At 41.0% G+C, this 15,881-nt stretch overlaps 1 protein-coding gene across 1 annotated transcript in view; it reads left to right on the top strand.

Annotated features, from left to right (window-relative positions):
- Window positions 1–1,853: 1,853 nt before the first annotated feature.
- The window catches only part of PLPPR4 (phospholipid phosphatase related 4), a 37,855-nt gene continuing 23,827 nt past the window's right edge, over window positions 1,854–15,881 (top strand). Inside the window, exon 1 of the mRNA XM_084755393.1 lies at window positions 1,854–2,498. Within this exon, the coding sequence (XP_084611519.1) occupies window positions 2,277–2,498 (222 nt within the window). The 5' untranslated portion in view covers window positions 1,854–2,276. The remainder of the gene's footprint in view (window positions 2,499–15,881) is intronic.

The raw sequence follows: 15,881 nt of genomic DNA, 5'->3' as shown, positions 1-15,881 counted from the left end.
TGTACTTTTGGGAGGCAGGGTAGGTGCTAACAGGACAAAGTGTCGGGTGACGAAAATGGACTCCCCATGAGCTGTAGGGAGGGACATTTTAACTCAGCAACTCAGTTTTCCCCCGCCCCCCCCCATCTAAAAATAAAAACTTCAGAAGGGTGAGATAGAAGATCAAGTATTCAAATACTGATAAGTTCTAAAAATAAAATCAAAGAATATAAAAGAATAAAGGAGAGGCTGGAGATGTGGCTTGCAGTTAAAGAGCACCAGCTGCTCTGCTCTTCTTGGGAGGTGTGCTGAGTTTAGTTGCCAGCCACCTTATAGCGGCTTACAACCATCTACAATGGGGTTCAATGACTTTTCTGGTATGTAGATATGTATACAGACAAGAGCTCATATAAGGGAAAGAACACTTTAAAAGAAGGAAGAGGAGGAGGAGGAGAAGAGAAGACTTGTTATTTTGTAATATGCCATAGAAAATTTTGCCAAGTGCCTACGTTTTGAGCGGACACACGGAGTGCACGAGTGGTTACCTGTGCAGCGGTGACCGACTTGCCCTCGTGAACATATAGGTAGAGAAGTACAAATGTCCTCGGGCAGTGAGAAGCTGAAGTGGACCCCCTTATCATCAGGCCCAGAACACTCAGTGAAGGCCCAACAAAGTGAATGCCAGGATCAAGTGCCAGATAAAATAAAGAGTGTGGGGATTTTTTTGCACATGCTGGGAAGCTTCTAGAAGGGTTAACCAGAGAAATGAAATGAGTAATTGTTTTTCAGAGGTCTTTCTTTGCTACAATATGAGGAATGGCTTGGAGATTGTAGGGACTGTTTGTTGTTGTTATTGTTGTTTGTTTGTTTGGTTGGTTTTTTCTGCTAATCAAAGTAAGACATGGCAGTGGCTGGGGGGGCAAGTATTTCTTTTTTAAAGATAATATAGTCTTTTTCTATAGCTTCTGTTTTTCTGAGTGAGATAAAGTCAGCTGACTATGTGGCCTTCGAGAGGTTAAGAGAAGGCAACCTGGAGTCCTGAGCAGTGGACGGAACCATGACCCACTAAGAAGAAAGAACTAGGATGTGAGGTGGGGAGACTTATAGCTGTAGCCCCAAGATGACGCGTTGGGTTTTTATTCTGTCATAGTTAGCCGTTCAGACAGACATCTGGTTTACCTGGGGATAGATACTAAGTGAGTATGGTGCATCGGGGACAGAAATGATAGCTCCACGGCAGATCTCTGAAACCTAGTCTTGGCAGAATGAGTACGGGCAAGGCCCTGCATGAAGAATGAAAGATGAATGTTGGCAATCTAGCCCCTGGGTTGTCAAAACTCCGCTGGAGCAGCAATGGAAAAAGCCAACTGAAAAGTAAGCTGGGGAGTCATAGTCATGTGCTTGATTGGGAGACTTTGGAGGTGCAAGAAATGACCTAGAACCGATAATCACAGGAATAGGTGATCATCAGCATGCGTTGCTTTGTGTTCGCTGAGTGTTTCTTCTGTAACACTTGATACTAGTGGTTGCCAAAAGAATCACAAAGTTGAGCGCAACCATGGACCATGCCAACTTGGTAGAGGGCTTCGCTTAGCCTTCAGTGTTTGCAGCCATGCCTCCGTAGTTATGGCCGTGACTCCCACGTTGCACTAGGGAAAAAAGAGTGAGGTTAGAACATTTCCTGGGCTTTCGGGCCAGCGATGGTGCCTCATTCAAACTGTCTCTTCAGATGCAGGAAACCCTTACTTTGTTCCCCAGCTGACTGGAGCTTTTCTTAGCGCTTCCCTGGGAGTTACCTCCCTGGAGATCCACAGGCAGGGCTGTCATGCTTGAGAAGCTGCCAGCCTGCAGCGAATTCCCTCCCCTGGCCTACTTGTCAGTACGATGTCCGACTTTTAACTCAGCACAAGTGGAGATCTCTTTTCTTGCTGTGGACAGGGGTGCTGCGCAGGCTTCTGCTCTCCAGGAAACCAAGAAGAACCCCAGGTAGGGGACCATCTGAGACCAGATGCCTTGGCTCCTCAGCCTAGCTTCTGCAGAAACGAGAAGTGCTTCCCCCACTTTTTCCTATTTTTGACGTCAAGCTCCCACAGCCAGCAGAGGAGCCTGGGCGGTGGAGAGCCCAGGGAGGGTGGCAAGGAGAGGAAGCCATCGCAGCAACAGCTTGGAAGAGGAAGCTGGCTATCCCTTGCAAGGGCAACCCAGGCTAAAGCAGTACTGACTGAGAAAGGAGACCTGCGGCTCAGGGAACCGCGGGGTTACTGCAAAGAGGGGCGGGGAGAAGGCGGGGGCGCTGCATGCAGCGCGCTGGCTCCAGCGGTGCCCGCGGGGAATGTGACATCAGAGGCGCCGGGCGCTTGCGGCTGGAGCAGGCTGCTCGCCTCGGCCGCGCGGTGCACACCTCTCCCGGGGAAGGACACGGAGCCCGGCAAGCGGCCGGGATGTCGGCGAAGGAGAGGCCAAAGGGCAAAGTGATCAAGGACAGCGTCACCCTCCTGCCCTGTTTTTATTTCGTTGAGGTGAGTTGGCCCAGCGCCCTGGCATAATGCAGATCTTTTCGGACAGCGAATTTGGGTCCTAGGTAGGATTGGTGACCACACCACAGGGAGTATCAGGGCGTGAGCCGCTGTCATTCCCAAATGCTGGACCCTCTCCCTTCACCCCCACAGGTTTTTCTCTAGAGCTCCCCTGAGCCTTCCTGTGGACAACTGCCAGAACAGGCTGGTTATCATCAGGGGTGGCTTGTTGGGTGGCCTTCCGGGAAGAGATACCTGTGAGAGTAGGAGTCTAGTTTTCCTCCCTGTAGTGCCACGGTGCACAGTGTGCATTAGTGCCCCAGAGGGGCCATGATGCCTGTATTTTGGAATTTGTGTTTTTCAATTTGCTGACTGTACCTAGAACTCTGTGAGCTTTGGGTTGGAATTGAAATACATACAGCTTTGCCTAGACTATAGGAGCAGAGATGTGGTGTTAGGATTATTGGTGGCTTCTATTAACCCTCCCAAACCCTTCTCTTACTCCAGTTGCTATGGTACTCCATCTGCTTCTAAAATTAGGTCATTTCTACATGTCAATCATCAAGCTGCTGGCCTTTTGCCATGGTGTGTGTGGGTGTGTGCACGGATACATACATAAATTCATATATATGTATATAGCTCAGTGTAGATCCATATATAAACGTATGACTATATATATTTTAATGCATGACATCATCTGGGTACACATTATTTGTATCTATGCTTTTATTTTGACCTGTGCAGTATTACAGTTAAGCAATTTACATGGGTTACACTCATAATGAATCTCTCTGACTTACCTAATGCAGCATTTGAGGGAGGAACAGTTTATGGGAGGAGTGTAAAGATTGACAGGTACAGGATTTCATGTACTGTGATCCATTGCATTCGGAAGACATTTTTTTTTAAGGAAGGGGTTTGTTAAAGTACAAGGGGAGAGGGGCTGTATTGCATAAGTTTAGGAAAAAATCTAACAATTTTAAGGGTAAAACTGTGTTTCATGCAACATCTCAGGTTGAATATAGAATATTGAAACTATTCCTGCATTATAAATAGCCTTTCTTCGTTGTCTTTTCAGCCAAACATGGAGGTTCTCACTTCCAAGTACAGATAGCAGATTCTGTATTTGATGACTGAGAGGCTTATCTGGATTGGGGAAGAGCGACTGTCTTAAAACTTGGAGGAATATTGTGTCAAGTCTGTCCTTAGAGATTACCATATATCTGGAAGTTTCTTTTAAGTGACATATATTTTTAAATGATTTAAGTTTTAAAAGAGGTGTATGTGACCTGCATAAGTTTCAGAGAAATGACCTGTGACCCTTTTATCTAACACCTATAGAAAACACACACACACACACACACACACACACACACACACACACACACACACACCACAGAGGGAGAGAGAGGAAATCCTGTTTGCTTAAAATCATTGTTTAGTTTATTTTCCTTCTTTTTACAAGGCAACTTGAGGCTATTACTTAGGTGATTGAAAATGTGGGCCCAGAAGATTCCATGAACAGCATAAAGGAGTAGAAAACTGGGCTACCTGCCTTCCAGATCAGTGGCTAGACCACTTGTGGCACTGCTAATCCATTTAGTGGTATTTCTCTCTCTCTCTCTCTCTCTCTCTCTCTCTCTCTCTCTCTCTCTCTCTCTCGATGAAAACTGCTTCTTTTTAAAATAATGTTTAAGACTTATTCACTTTATATCCAGGTTGTAGTCCCCTCCCTTCTCTCTTCCCAATTCCACCCTCCCTCCCTCTTCACCACCCCTCCCCCATTCCTTGGAAAAAGGGGAGCCCCCACCCACCCACCCCTTGATAAACCACTTTTGATCACATATAAATCTATAATATTTATTGGAGAGAAATTAATGAGGTTTTTTTTTCTATCTCTAGGATAAACACACCTAAGTTCAGCTGGAAGCTGACAACACCAGAAACATAGCTGCATGGCTTCCAGGAACATTTCCTGAATAAGAGTACAATCCAAAAGAATTTAATCCTTTTCTTAAAAAATTGAAGTGCAGACTCTTGAGGAACATTTCATGGAACACAGGGCCTTTAACCTAGGGCATTAAACATAAAGGTGTTTTACAATTCATAGGGATGGAACAAGCATCTTACCAATGCTATGCATTTTCCAGGAGTAGAAACCATTGCTTTCACTTTGACCCATGCTGACACCCTCTATGAAATCATTTCAGGACAAGTTACAGAAAAAAAAAACCACTTGAAGACGATCACTGAGTTTATTATAAGATTTGTTTTTGTTTTCATTTCCTTGTTTTGTGTTTTCTTTGTTTGGGTTTTGAAATGGGGTGCCACTGGGCCCAAGCTTGCTTCAAACTGACTGTCAGTAAGGCTGGCCTTGAGTCCCTGACCCTCCTGCTTATCTTCCACATACTATGTTGACAGGCATGCACCACTGGGCCTACTTCCTGGAGTTTAAATGAGCGTCTATAGCACTATATTTGGGGGGTAATAGACTTCTAATAGAGTCCTAGAAATTTGGATTGCAAATTACCTCCCTGAAACTTAAACGCATGATGAACCTCTAAAGAGACTGCAGAAGATGAGAGAAAGCATTGGTCTTCTAGCTATTTAGGAGTTGGCAGGAAGCATTACCCAGCTCCTTAGGAATGACTCATTTTGAAGCTAGTGGGATGAACCTTTGCAGGATGAGTCTCTTTTGCAAGATGAATAAACAGAGCTTGAATTAATAAGCCAATAAAAGGCACTAGAAGAATGGCACTTGGCTTTGGGACATAGTTTCCCAAGATCCTAGGGATTAAGATACATTAGCAAAATACAAGTAAATCTCCTCCCATCACATATCAGCATATATATTATAATTAAAGTAACATGGAGAATGTGAGAGGACCAGTATTCAGGGAAGAAATATTGAGGTCTTGTGATAGTGGTAACAAAGCTGTCTTTCTTGAAGACATTTGAGCCATTTTAGATTGCTATTCACAATATCTATGGGACACAAAGGAACTTTATTGGTAAATTTTCACTTGGACAGAGAGACTTAAAATCAACCTAGATTCAATTCTGGCAGAAAAATAGCAACATTTGGTTGACTGGTAACAAAATGGACCTTAAAGATAGATTGACCTGGTTCAAATATCACCTGTGCCATACAGTGGGTAATTTTGACCATATTAGCTCTCTCATTGCACATTTATGTGTTAAAAATCGTGTAGCCTTAATATTAATACATTCATTCATCCATAGTAGAAAGTAAGATGCCTATTTCTTAGCTATAGCATACAATCTGTGGTTAAAGCATCATGCCCATGTTAAGGTGGTTACATTGTGTTGCTTCATTTCCTCTTTGACAGTTGCCCTTGACCTGAAGTGGATTCTTCCACTGCTAGGTTGGTCAAGACCTACTCCATTAGTTCACACTGTTCCCCCAAGAAGCCATGTCTTCCCAACTTTCTAGAAGGGGTTCGGGTTTCTCAGGTTCCCTGGAATCAGTCTGTAACATTGGTCATAGGTAGGGACGGTGGAGTGTAGGAGATACGACCTTTATTTATAAGGCCTTTAGAAGAACATGCACCTTCTTGCTCATTCTTCAGTGGTTCTGTTTTAGAAAGAAGCCACTGAGTCCATGAGATGGCTCAAGCCTGATGACCTGAGTTCACAAACGCACGGCACCAGCATGGTAGAAGTGTTAGAAGGAGAGGGTAGACTCACTCCCACGTGTTACCCTCTGACCTCTATATCATACTGTGCACCACCACACATACACACATACATTCAAATATACACAACAAATAAATAAATGTCAATTTCCAATAAAAGAGGTTATCTATATTTTAAAAAAATAAATAGATAGACATTAAATAACACAGTCAAGTTTGCAAAGCAAAGGTTGAGGCAGAGTAGGTACCAACTCAGACAGACAAAGTTACTCCCTCTGCTCTCTCTCCATTAAAAACAAGAAGATGGTGCCTGGGGCACTGGGATGGGGTGATCACTGGAGTCCAGGAGTTTGAGGTTAGTTCTGAGAAACATTTTTGGCACCCTGACTTGGAAAGAAAACAAGCAAATAAACAAGCAACAACAAAACAAGAAGATATGGTAAGAGGTGAGCACATTGTCAAAGATGAGAAGGGTCTGTCTGGAGGGAGACCTTTCTAACTGACCAGCAGCTAGTGTCTGTCCCCAGGCTAGGCAAGGAGCAAGGAGCCAACTTGCTCTGCCAAAGCACCTTTAAAATCCTGTGGACACAAGTCACAATGCTCAGCTTCAAAGTTCAAGCAGTCCTGTCCTGATTTACCATCACACACTCAACAGTGAGTTAATGGACAGAATGTTTGAATGTTTAGAGTTTGTTTTGTTGTTTTGTTTTGTTTTCCTTAATCTTTGGTTTAGCTGCTAAAGAGGTCCATGGCAATAGTTGGCAAAGCAAGATGACTTTTAGAATGACACGCTACTTTATAAATTAGTTGGGTCATTCAGTTTTTCACTGTTAACATGAGCCAAGAAAGGTCAGCTATGGCAGCACCTCAAACAAGCACATCCCCAAGGCAGTATTAGATTCAACCAAAAATAGAGCAATTGAGCTCTCCAAGTGATAGCTGTCTCACCTGTGTTGGTAATCGCAGCTGGGAGCAGAGCTAGCAGTAGCTGAAGGGTTTCCAGGTTTAATCAGCCCGTATTACATTCAATGAGGCTGGTAGTCTGGGTGGATTCCCTTTATTTTAAGCACTATAACAACCCTCCTGTGGGCAACCTCATAATTTTTTTCTCATCAGTCATACTTCTCAAAGATAATTCCATATGTATGTAAACACATAATAAGTCATTCGTAAAGTCCCCAAAATGGAAGTTATGAAAGTAAAATAAATGGGTGACAGATTTATTTTTACTTAAATATTGTCCAATTTTGTAACATACTTTTCAATCCATGAGATAACCTGTGGAAGTAGAAGAAATGTTTAATGTATATTCATATATTTTAAGGGGCTATCCATAAAGCCAGGACTGAAATATTTTGTTTTATGTAAATACATACACATGCTCAGAACACAGCACACAGGCACATAGGAACATTGATGGTGTGAGAAAATCATGTTTCTGCACTTGCACATAAAAGAGAATTAGAAACATTCTATAACCATGGTGTTTTAACCTAAAGATAAATGAAATTATTTCTTTTGAGAAAGTTTTTAAAAGAAATTTATGTTTTAACTTTAACCAGCAAATCCACAACATTTCTGTGTTCCACATCATCTTTCTCAAGGTCATATGGTTTATTTGATCTTTCTATGGAATATCATTTATTTTCTTTTATATTAACATTAATATCAGCAAGAAAAATAACATCACAGCATTTCTATGTTTCCATGAACCAAAATAGTAGCTGTGAATTTTCCCTCCTTTTCTGGATCAGATAGAGTTAGTCTTCTCAAAAACTACTCTAAGCACTGCCAAGTGAGATGAGCTGGCAAATCGCCCCTCCCCAGTTAGTTACAATCCACAAATTGATGCAAAAGAGAAAGAGAACAGAAAATAGATTTCTAAGTCCTAGAGACAGAGTTAAATGAGGGCACGTGGGCACCATCAAGTATTAAGTACATGACCTTCTGTTAGTGACTTCTCTCTTCCAAGACATGACCTCTAGTTTTTTTCTCCAAGAGCAAATCATTCCTTCATTTGTATGTCAGGAAAATATTAATTCACTTCTGTCAGTTTCGAGGAGAGTTGTAATGGTAGTGTTGTTGACGATGGCGGTGACAATGATCTTAGTCATAATAAGAATGAAGAATAGTGAATTTCAAGTGTTCTTTATGTGGCAGAAGCTCTGGCTATACTACTAGTCCTCAGGAATATCACACCAGGGAGGTAAGTTTGTTCTTGTTTGTTTGATTGTTTTGGGTGTTGTTGTTGTTGTTGATGGGTTTTGTTGTTGTTTTGTTTTGCTTTTTTGTTTTTGTTTGTTTTGAGTGACAGGATCTCAGTTTGTAGCCCAAGCTTGCCTCAAACTTGAACCCTCTGGCCTTCACCTCTCAAGTGTTGGGCTTATGCCTAGCCTCAAACAAGGCATTATTATCTTTGTTTTTAAGCCAGAAAGTTGTAGCTCAAAGAGATAAATACCTTTACCAGAGACATTACAATTAATGGACGAAGCCAATGGTTTGAACACAGGCCAATTTTGCTCACAGTGTGATTGCACCACGTAATAATGCCAGGTGTAGTGACCAAAGTAAAATAAAGAGACACTCCTCCCTTCGACTTGGCTAGCTTCATAGTATTAGAGGTCCTGTGCTAATATAAGTCTGGTTCAGATTTTGTCAGCTCTGAAAAACAGATTATTTTTTTTTTCTGTCCATTTAACTACTGAATTTGACTTTGCTGGTACTACTTTTCTGTTTGGTGATAAGTGATTTCCTTCTGGCATGGATGTTTTGAAACTATGATGATTGTGCACTAGCAAAAATGTTTCCTTTTAGCCAGAACAAATGGAATCCACTGGGTGCCTGCTAAACATAATGAGGAGCTGCATGCAGGATGGAAAGGGAGACAGGGGACTCAGAGTTTCTGGAGGAGGGATGGCTACAATAGGTTCACAAATTGTTACAGCTAGGTAAATGGCTCTCAGTAAATAGAGACAAAGTGAAGCTAAGTGAAGCAAGGTTAGGGGACAGATCTTAAGAAAACAGGAGCCAGTGCATGTGACCTTCTTGTAGCTCTAACCTTGAAAGCACCTTGGACACCTCTTTAGGCATGCAGGGGGTCTAATGTGACATGCATCTGAGGCACAGTGGTTGTATTTCATGCTGTAAACTTGTTTCAAATGAACTGGGAACTCATGGGTGGCCTTGTAATGTCTAGAAGACACAGTTTCTCAGTAGTCCCCCCTGCTTCCCTTAATTGCTGGTTCTTAAAACCTTTCTGCCTCTTCCTCTACTCTGTCCCCATTCTTTGAAGGAGAATATTCTGGTCTGCAGAATAGCTCATTGCAGGTCATTCTAACTGAGCGTGTGTATGTGCCTGCTGTCCATGCCTGTTTCTCAGTGCCTGCCATGACATCACACTAAACAGCACTTTACAGCAGTGAGAACTGGATCTGCCCAGATCTGTCGTCCTTTTATTTATTTATCTTGATGGAGCATGGTTGCACCCAAAGATGAACATACTAAAAAGTATATTTTCCCATCCCAATGTCAAACTGCTCACATATGATTTCACAATTTCTGCACTTGATGTGAATAGAGCCTTCCTTGCGCAGAGAGGAAAGGAAATACCGGGAGAAACGAGAATGTGATTTAAAACAATATTTGTAAAATAGCTGAATTTCCCACTATTTGTGAATATAATGTTTAATTATATGCTGCCGTCTCATCTAATTCCCAACCGCAGGTTAAGAGCAGATAGTAACTCTCATTTACTAGTGAACTCTCAATTACATAGACTGACACAGGGAAATTGAGGGACTTGCTTAAATCCCAAGGGGATGGAGAAATGACTCAGAAGTTGAAACTCTTTCCCAGAAAGACCAGGATTGGATCCTTATCTGCCAAACAAATGTCAGATGGGAATGGTGAGCAACCTACAGGGAATTCTCCAGAGCAAACTGGCTAGCAAGACCTGCCATATCACTGAGCTCTGGGAGAGACTGTTTCAATAAGTAAGGTGCAGGAGAGCAATGGAACATGATTCTCAACAGCAACTTCTGGCTTCCATATGCAAACACATCTATACTCGTGTTCACCCACACACAGGCATATGTATACATGCATCACACACATGCACAAAACCAGTGCTGTTCTATCATCTTGCCATAAGGAAATATAAAGTTTGTGCCTAAACTGTGAGGGCCATGAGCATCTCAACTCTCTAAGGAACCTTCTAGAGTAGGGTAGAACTGAGATAACTATGCAATGGCACAACTTCTTTCTGGTCAAGTGGGTTTTGAAATGTTGAATGCCAAGGAGAAAATGCTAATTATAACACAATAAATGTTGAGGGTTTTTTTTCCTCTGTAAGTAATTAGACCCAGAAACAACTGACACTGAGGTGCACTACTGTTTGCTCAGTTGTTTTGAAATCAGAAATAATGTCAATCAACATAGGAGAAAGGCTAGTTGCTTTTTGTAACAAAATTGTTTCTGACTATTTTAAAGTTGCACATTAAGGAGAAAAAGAAATGAGTGATTAAAACCAATGCAACATCGGTAAAAGTAAGAAAACATCAGTATACTTAACAGACAAATATTGTTGAAAATAGAAACAATAGAAACATGTGAGAACAGACTGTCAAAAACTTAATGTGGCACCAAAAGCCTGTTCTTAGACCCTGGTTACAGATGATCAGCCACCTCAGAGGTTCTGGCTTCTGACACTGGTTTCCCACACATGGCAGCCCAACAGAGCCAATTACACTCTGTTAAATAAGAGATGTTAAAATGATGTTCTGGGGTTGATTTATTTTATAATTTCATGATCACCTATTTACCCATAAATATGTTATTTACTGACTGTTAATGACGTGCCTCTTGGTTAGTTAGATGGAAGCAGTATCTAAGCATTACTGGATGGTTTCCTACAAGGAGGGAAACTTTTAGTAAATTTTTGAGTGTATGAAATAAAATAAGCTAATAGTAGAAACATTTGCTTTTCATTTCACTTTTCATAATAGTGAGATCAAACACAAGGTGTTGCATATATTTGTGCAAAAGCTCCACTACTGAGCTACATCTCCAGCCCATAGGTTTTTAGTAACTGTCAGATTTAGTTTGTGGAGACATTATTACCTGTAAATTACAGAGGGTGCTACAGCAGGAACATTGCCCTCTCCTCTTGATGATTAGAAGACTGGAGATTAGCATCACTGCCTGTGGTCTACAGGAGCCCTCATCTTACAACTATAGTTAAGCTTATTTTATCATTTAGTGGGAAAATCCTATGGACTATCTGTTTAAGATACAGAGAAAACCAAAATATCTGGTAAATGTCTGTATTTTTTCTCTTTTGAAATGAAATCAATAATTGGAAGAGAAAACACCACTCAGTACTTGTTCACCTTACTTTTCTTTAAAAGATATCAAGAAACATTTGCTGAACACCACCCAGCAGATGGTATATAAAGAAAGATGGTTCCATATTTAATTTTAAAGCTCCTTACTGATTTGGGGAAAGGGTAGATCGCTGGTAGAAGTTTTTCTTTTTCTTTTTTTTCTTTCTTTCCTTTTCTTTTTTGTTTTTTATTTGGTTTTTCTCTGTGTAGCCTTGAATGTCCTAGATTCTCTTGTAGACCAGGCTGAATCTTGAACTCACAGAGATCTGCTGCCTCTGCTTCCCTGAATGCTGGTATTAAAGATAAGACATGTGTCATTGTGTCCAGCTTGGTAGATGTCTCTAAGAAAGGATAATATAGATACAGCAATTGCAAACATGAACTCAGGAGCCAGGTGCCTTGAGTTGGCATCCAGCTACCAAGCTGTGTTACTTCACAGAAATCATGTAATTGATCTACACTCTGTTCGTTACCCATAAGACATCTGTAAAATGATGAATGAAACTTGGAGAGTGCCTGAACTCAACATGCAAAGACCTTTAAATAGCACCTGTCAAACATCGGCAGCATTAAATTGCTATTAGTACCATATTTTTGAAAGTCATCTGTATGTTACAGGGAAAGAGAAATTAAGCCCATAAGAAAGGATTTACAAAGCAATTACTTTCAACACATAAAATACTGGTCCCCAGCCTCGGGCCTTCATCTCTAATTTGGTTTCAAGAATAAAATTATTTCCAAGGCAATGCACATACTTCAATGTCTAATCATGTATAAGAAGCCAATCTTCAGTGCCTGGTGTTAAGGCAGATGCTTGCAGAACCCAGCCCCCAAGCCTCATGCTAGATCAATATTCAGGTAATAAAGCAGCCACTAAGTATTATATGAACCCTTACTACTAAATCAATGAGTGGTGGTAATTAGTATTCTTCAAGTTACAGAAATATAATTTATATTCTGGCATAAAGACAGGGTACAGATTTTTCTCCAGTGGACTAACATGTATATTAGGTATGGTAGCTATCTCCTATTAACCAGTACTGCTATTGGGAGGAGCCGACTGAAGTTTCTTGTGTCCTTGAACACTTGGGAAATTGTTAGAGTGCAAACAAAACACTAACAACACCATTAGAAATTCAAAATATGAAGTATTTCTGTTGGGGGTATGATTGATATAAACAGGATTTCAAGTGTGGGATTTTCTCAACTACTCTACATGAGTATTCTCTCTCCCTCTTTCCCTCTCTCCCTCTCTCCCTCTCCTCTCTCTCTCTCCCTCTCTCTCTCTCCCTCTCTCTCTCTCTCCCTCTCTCTCTCCCTCTCCTCTCTCTCTCCTCCTATCCCTTCTCTCTCTCCCTCTCTTTCCCTCTCCCTCTCTCTCTCCCTCCCTCTGTCCCTACCTCTCTATCCTTCTCTCTCTCCCCTTATCCCCCCCCTCTCTCTTACTCTCTCCCTCCCTCCGCCCCCCGTGAATACTTTATACCACGGGAACAACCTAAGCTTATGCCATCTCCCTTAATATCATCCACAGAGGCATTAACTTAGTCTATATTGAGGATCATCAATATATCAGGAATAAAGAAGTAAAAAGGAGAGTTTCTCTGCTCTTTAAAAAAAAAACCTGTTGTTTGAATAGGGCAGATTGACAAATGGGCAATTTCTATTCCAAATAATGAGTGATGACAGCTGTGACCCAGAAATCCTCAGGACATCACAGTGTTTCTGAGGTAGGAACTCAGGAGAAGCTCTAAAAGCCAGAAACATTTCAGAGCCTTCGGTATGCCTAATTTCTGATATATTAAAAACAATTCACTAAGTGGCGCCTAAATCAGCCCCCATGCTAAGTATTTAAAGTTTTCAAGATATTGCCAATACAAATAAAAACAAGGATCTGTTTGGAGAAACTACACAGAGAACCTCTAAGACCCAGGACTACTGTATTAGTAGGACTGTACTTTGGAAATTCGCAGGCTCCTTCATTCTTGATGCTGCACAAGCCCATTGTGCACATGGCCCCCTCTAACCTTCTGTCCTTTGAGCTGGCATGGTCATTGACTCCTGGGGCTATCTTTTCCTGAAAAGCATTAGACTAGTGCCAGATGGCGACATGTGACAGAACAGCAGTAAGATGTAATGAGGGCACGGGATTCCAGGAATTTAACAGAGAAGGATTCAGTTACTGGCCTTGCCATGAAGGCATCAAGCACACTGCTTAATTTATCTGGGGCAGAGTCAAAGGAAACATCTCTATCCATATCTAATCATCACTATCCATATCTCTCTCTTTAAGAATGACTATGTTCAATAAATTCTGATTTAAGTCGAAGTACAGTGGTATCTAAAATCTACCAAGGACCTAAAATCTGGCCACAAACTAAATATTGTAAATAAATTGTATTCTACTTCCTTTGATAGTAACCTCCTGGTCTCTTTCAGTTACTGCTTCCAAGCATTTGATGAACAAATCCAAAACACTGATTTATGTAAAGATCTGACATTCAGATTCCTAATCTTAGGATAAGAGTAGTAATCTATAATCAAAGTCAAATGAGCATGTCTTTTAATGAAGATTTGTATGGAACGTAGGAAGTAGGGGCCTCAGTTCTGAGCAGAGGGCAGAAAAATCTCAGAGAGAACAATATGTGAAACAGTATTTGTTTTTGAAAAAGAGTGAAAAAATGCCATAATGCAAAGATTTACAAGATGTCACTTTTAAGCTGTACACATTATAGGGACCTGAGACATGTGTTTTCAGAATGTATGGCATGTACACATAGGTCCATATTTATAAAAGAAAAATGTCATACACAGAATGTCATTGTAAAAAAAAAAAGTCCTCCCATGCTTCCTTGTTACCAAGGTGCTGTTCCCTACATGGTCAGATGTGAATTCTGTGAAAATCAGCCTGTTAGTCCTGGTAGGAGGAGTGGAAAAAGAAATAGACCGTGAAAAAGCCGTATAGACAGGAAATTTTAATGATTTTATGTAGAATGTTGATGACTTAAAGAAATAGGAGGACTTATTTCCTCAATCATGTTTCATGTGGGAGATTTTAGAGACAGATAGCTATGAAAGAAACCCCTTACTTCACCGGCAGCAAATGAAGACCCAACAGGTTTAGGATTGCCCAAATCCAGAAAGCTAAAGAGTTAATGAAGGCAGAAGCTGGCTTCTCCAGGCTCTGAGGGCAGCACCGGTTTCCTGTGCTCTCGTTGTCCTGTTTTAATTTGATCCTGTTTTATATGAGAAAACTAGTTCAGATTTCTGGACCTTAGGATAGTAAATAATCATTCTAACCTGTTCCTTTATTGACAGAAAAAATGTTGGTTTGCTCTTATACCCTGTTTTTAAGGTTCACTATTACTCATTGAATATACTACAATTAAAGTAAAGCTGTTTTTAGAAACCATAAAGCTTCATACTATACTGTTGATACTATTATTTTCAATATTTTAAGGATATGGTGTTTGTATTGTCTACACACCAAAAAAAGTGCTAAAGGATGTCATTAAATATTGTATAACAAGGAGGTGAAAATGTCCTTATCACAGTGTCTTGGCAACCTTTGCAGCAACCTTTCGGATGGTCAGTCCTCAATAAGACCATTTTGACCTATTAATATTTTTTTGGTTTGAATTCCACTTCAATATACATATCACTCTGTGAAATATCATATTTTGTGCTTGTGTTCATGTGTGTATGAACATATTTGTGCATATATGTGGGAGCCAGATATTTGCTTTAAGCTTGCTCCTCATTCTCTACTGCGTTAGTGTCCCTTGGCTAGCCGGCTTGAGCACGTCTGGGATTCTCCTGTTTCTGCCTTTCATGTCTATCAGATCTCCGGGATTATAGATGTGCCTACTGCAATCATCTTTCTTGTGGGTTTTATGTACTTGTATGAGATTACAGAGGTTTTCAGCTGTGATCCTCATGCTTGCTCAGTAAGTGCTTTATCTGATGAACAATATCCCTGGCTTCTCCGCCTCACTTTTTGAGGCAGGGTCTCTCAGTGAGCCAGGAGGTAGACAGTCCATCTGAAGGCAGCAGATTGTCCTAGCCCCTCTCTCCGCCCCAGCACTGGGATTACAGTGAAGGCCACCTGGATTATTTGTCACATGGGTGGTAGAGAGCAAATTCAGTCCTTCATATGTGCAGCAAACATTTTATAGACTAAACCATTGCCCCAGCCCTCAGTTTCTCAATTTTTTTTTTTTTTTAGTTTTGGAATAACTGTCAAAATGGCTTTAAAATCTCCCATTTTAAATTTATTATTATCTAAAAATTTGCGTTTGAAAAATGTGTATAAACAGGGCATGGTGGAGCATGCTTGTAATTCCAGCACTCAG

This window comes from Acomys minous (genome assembly GCF_964271855.1).
Source record: "Acomys minous genome assembly, chromosome: 14".
Classification (NCBI taxonomy): domain Eukaryota; kingdom Metazoa; phylum Chordata; class Mammalia; order Rodentia; family Muridae; genus Acomys; species Acomys minous.
The sequence above is the reverse complement of the archived record's forward strand: the minus strand, read 5'-3'. Positions and strand labels throughout refer to the sequence as shown.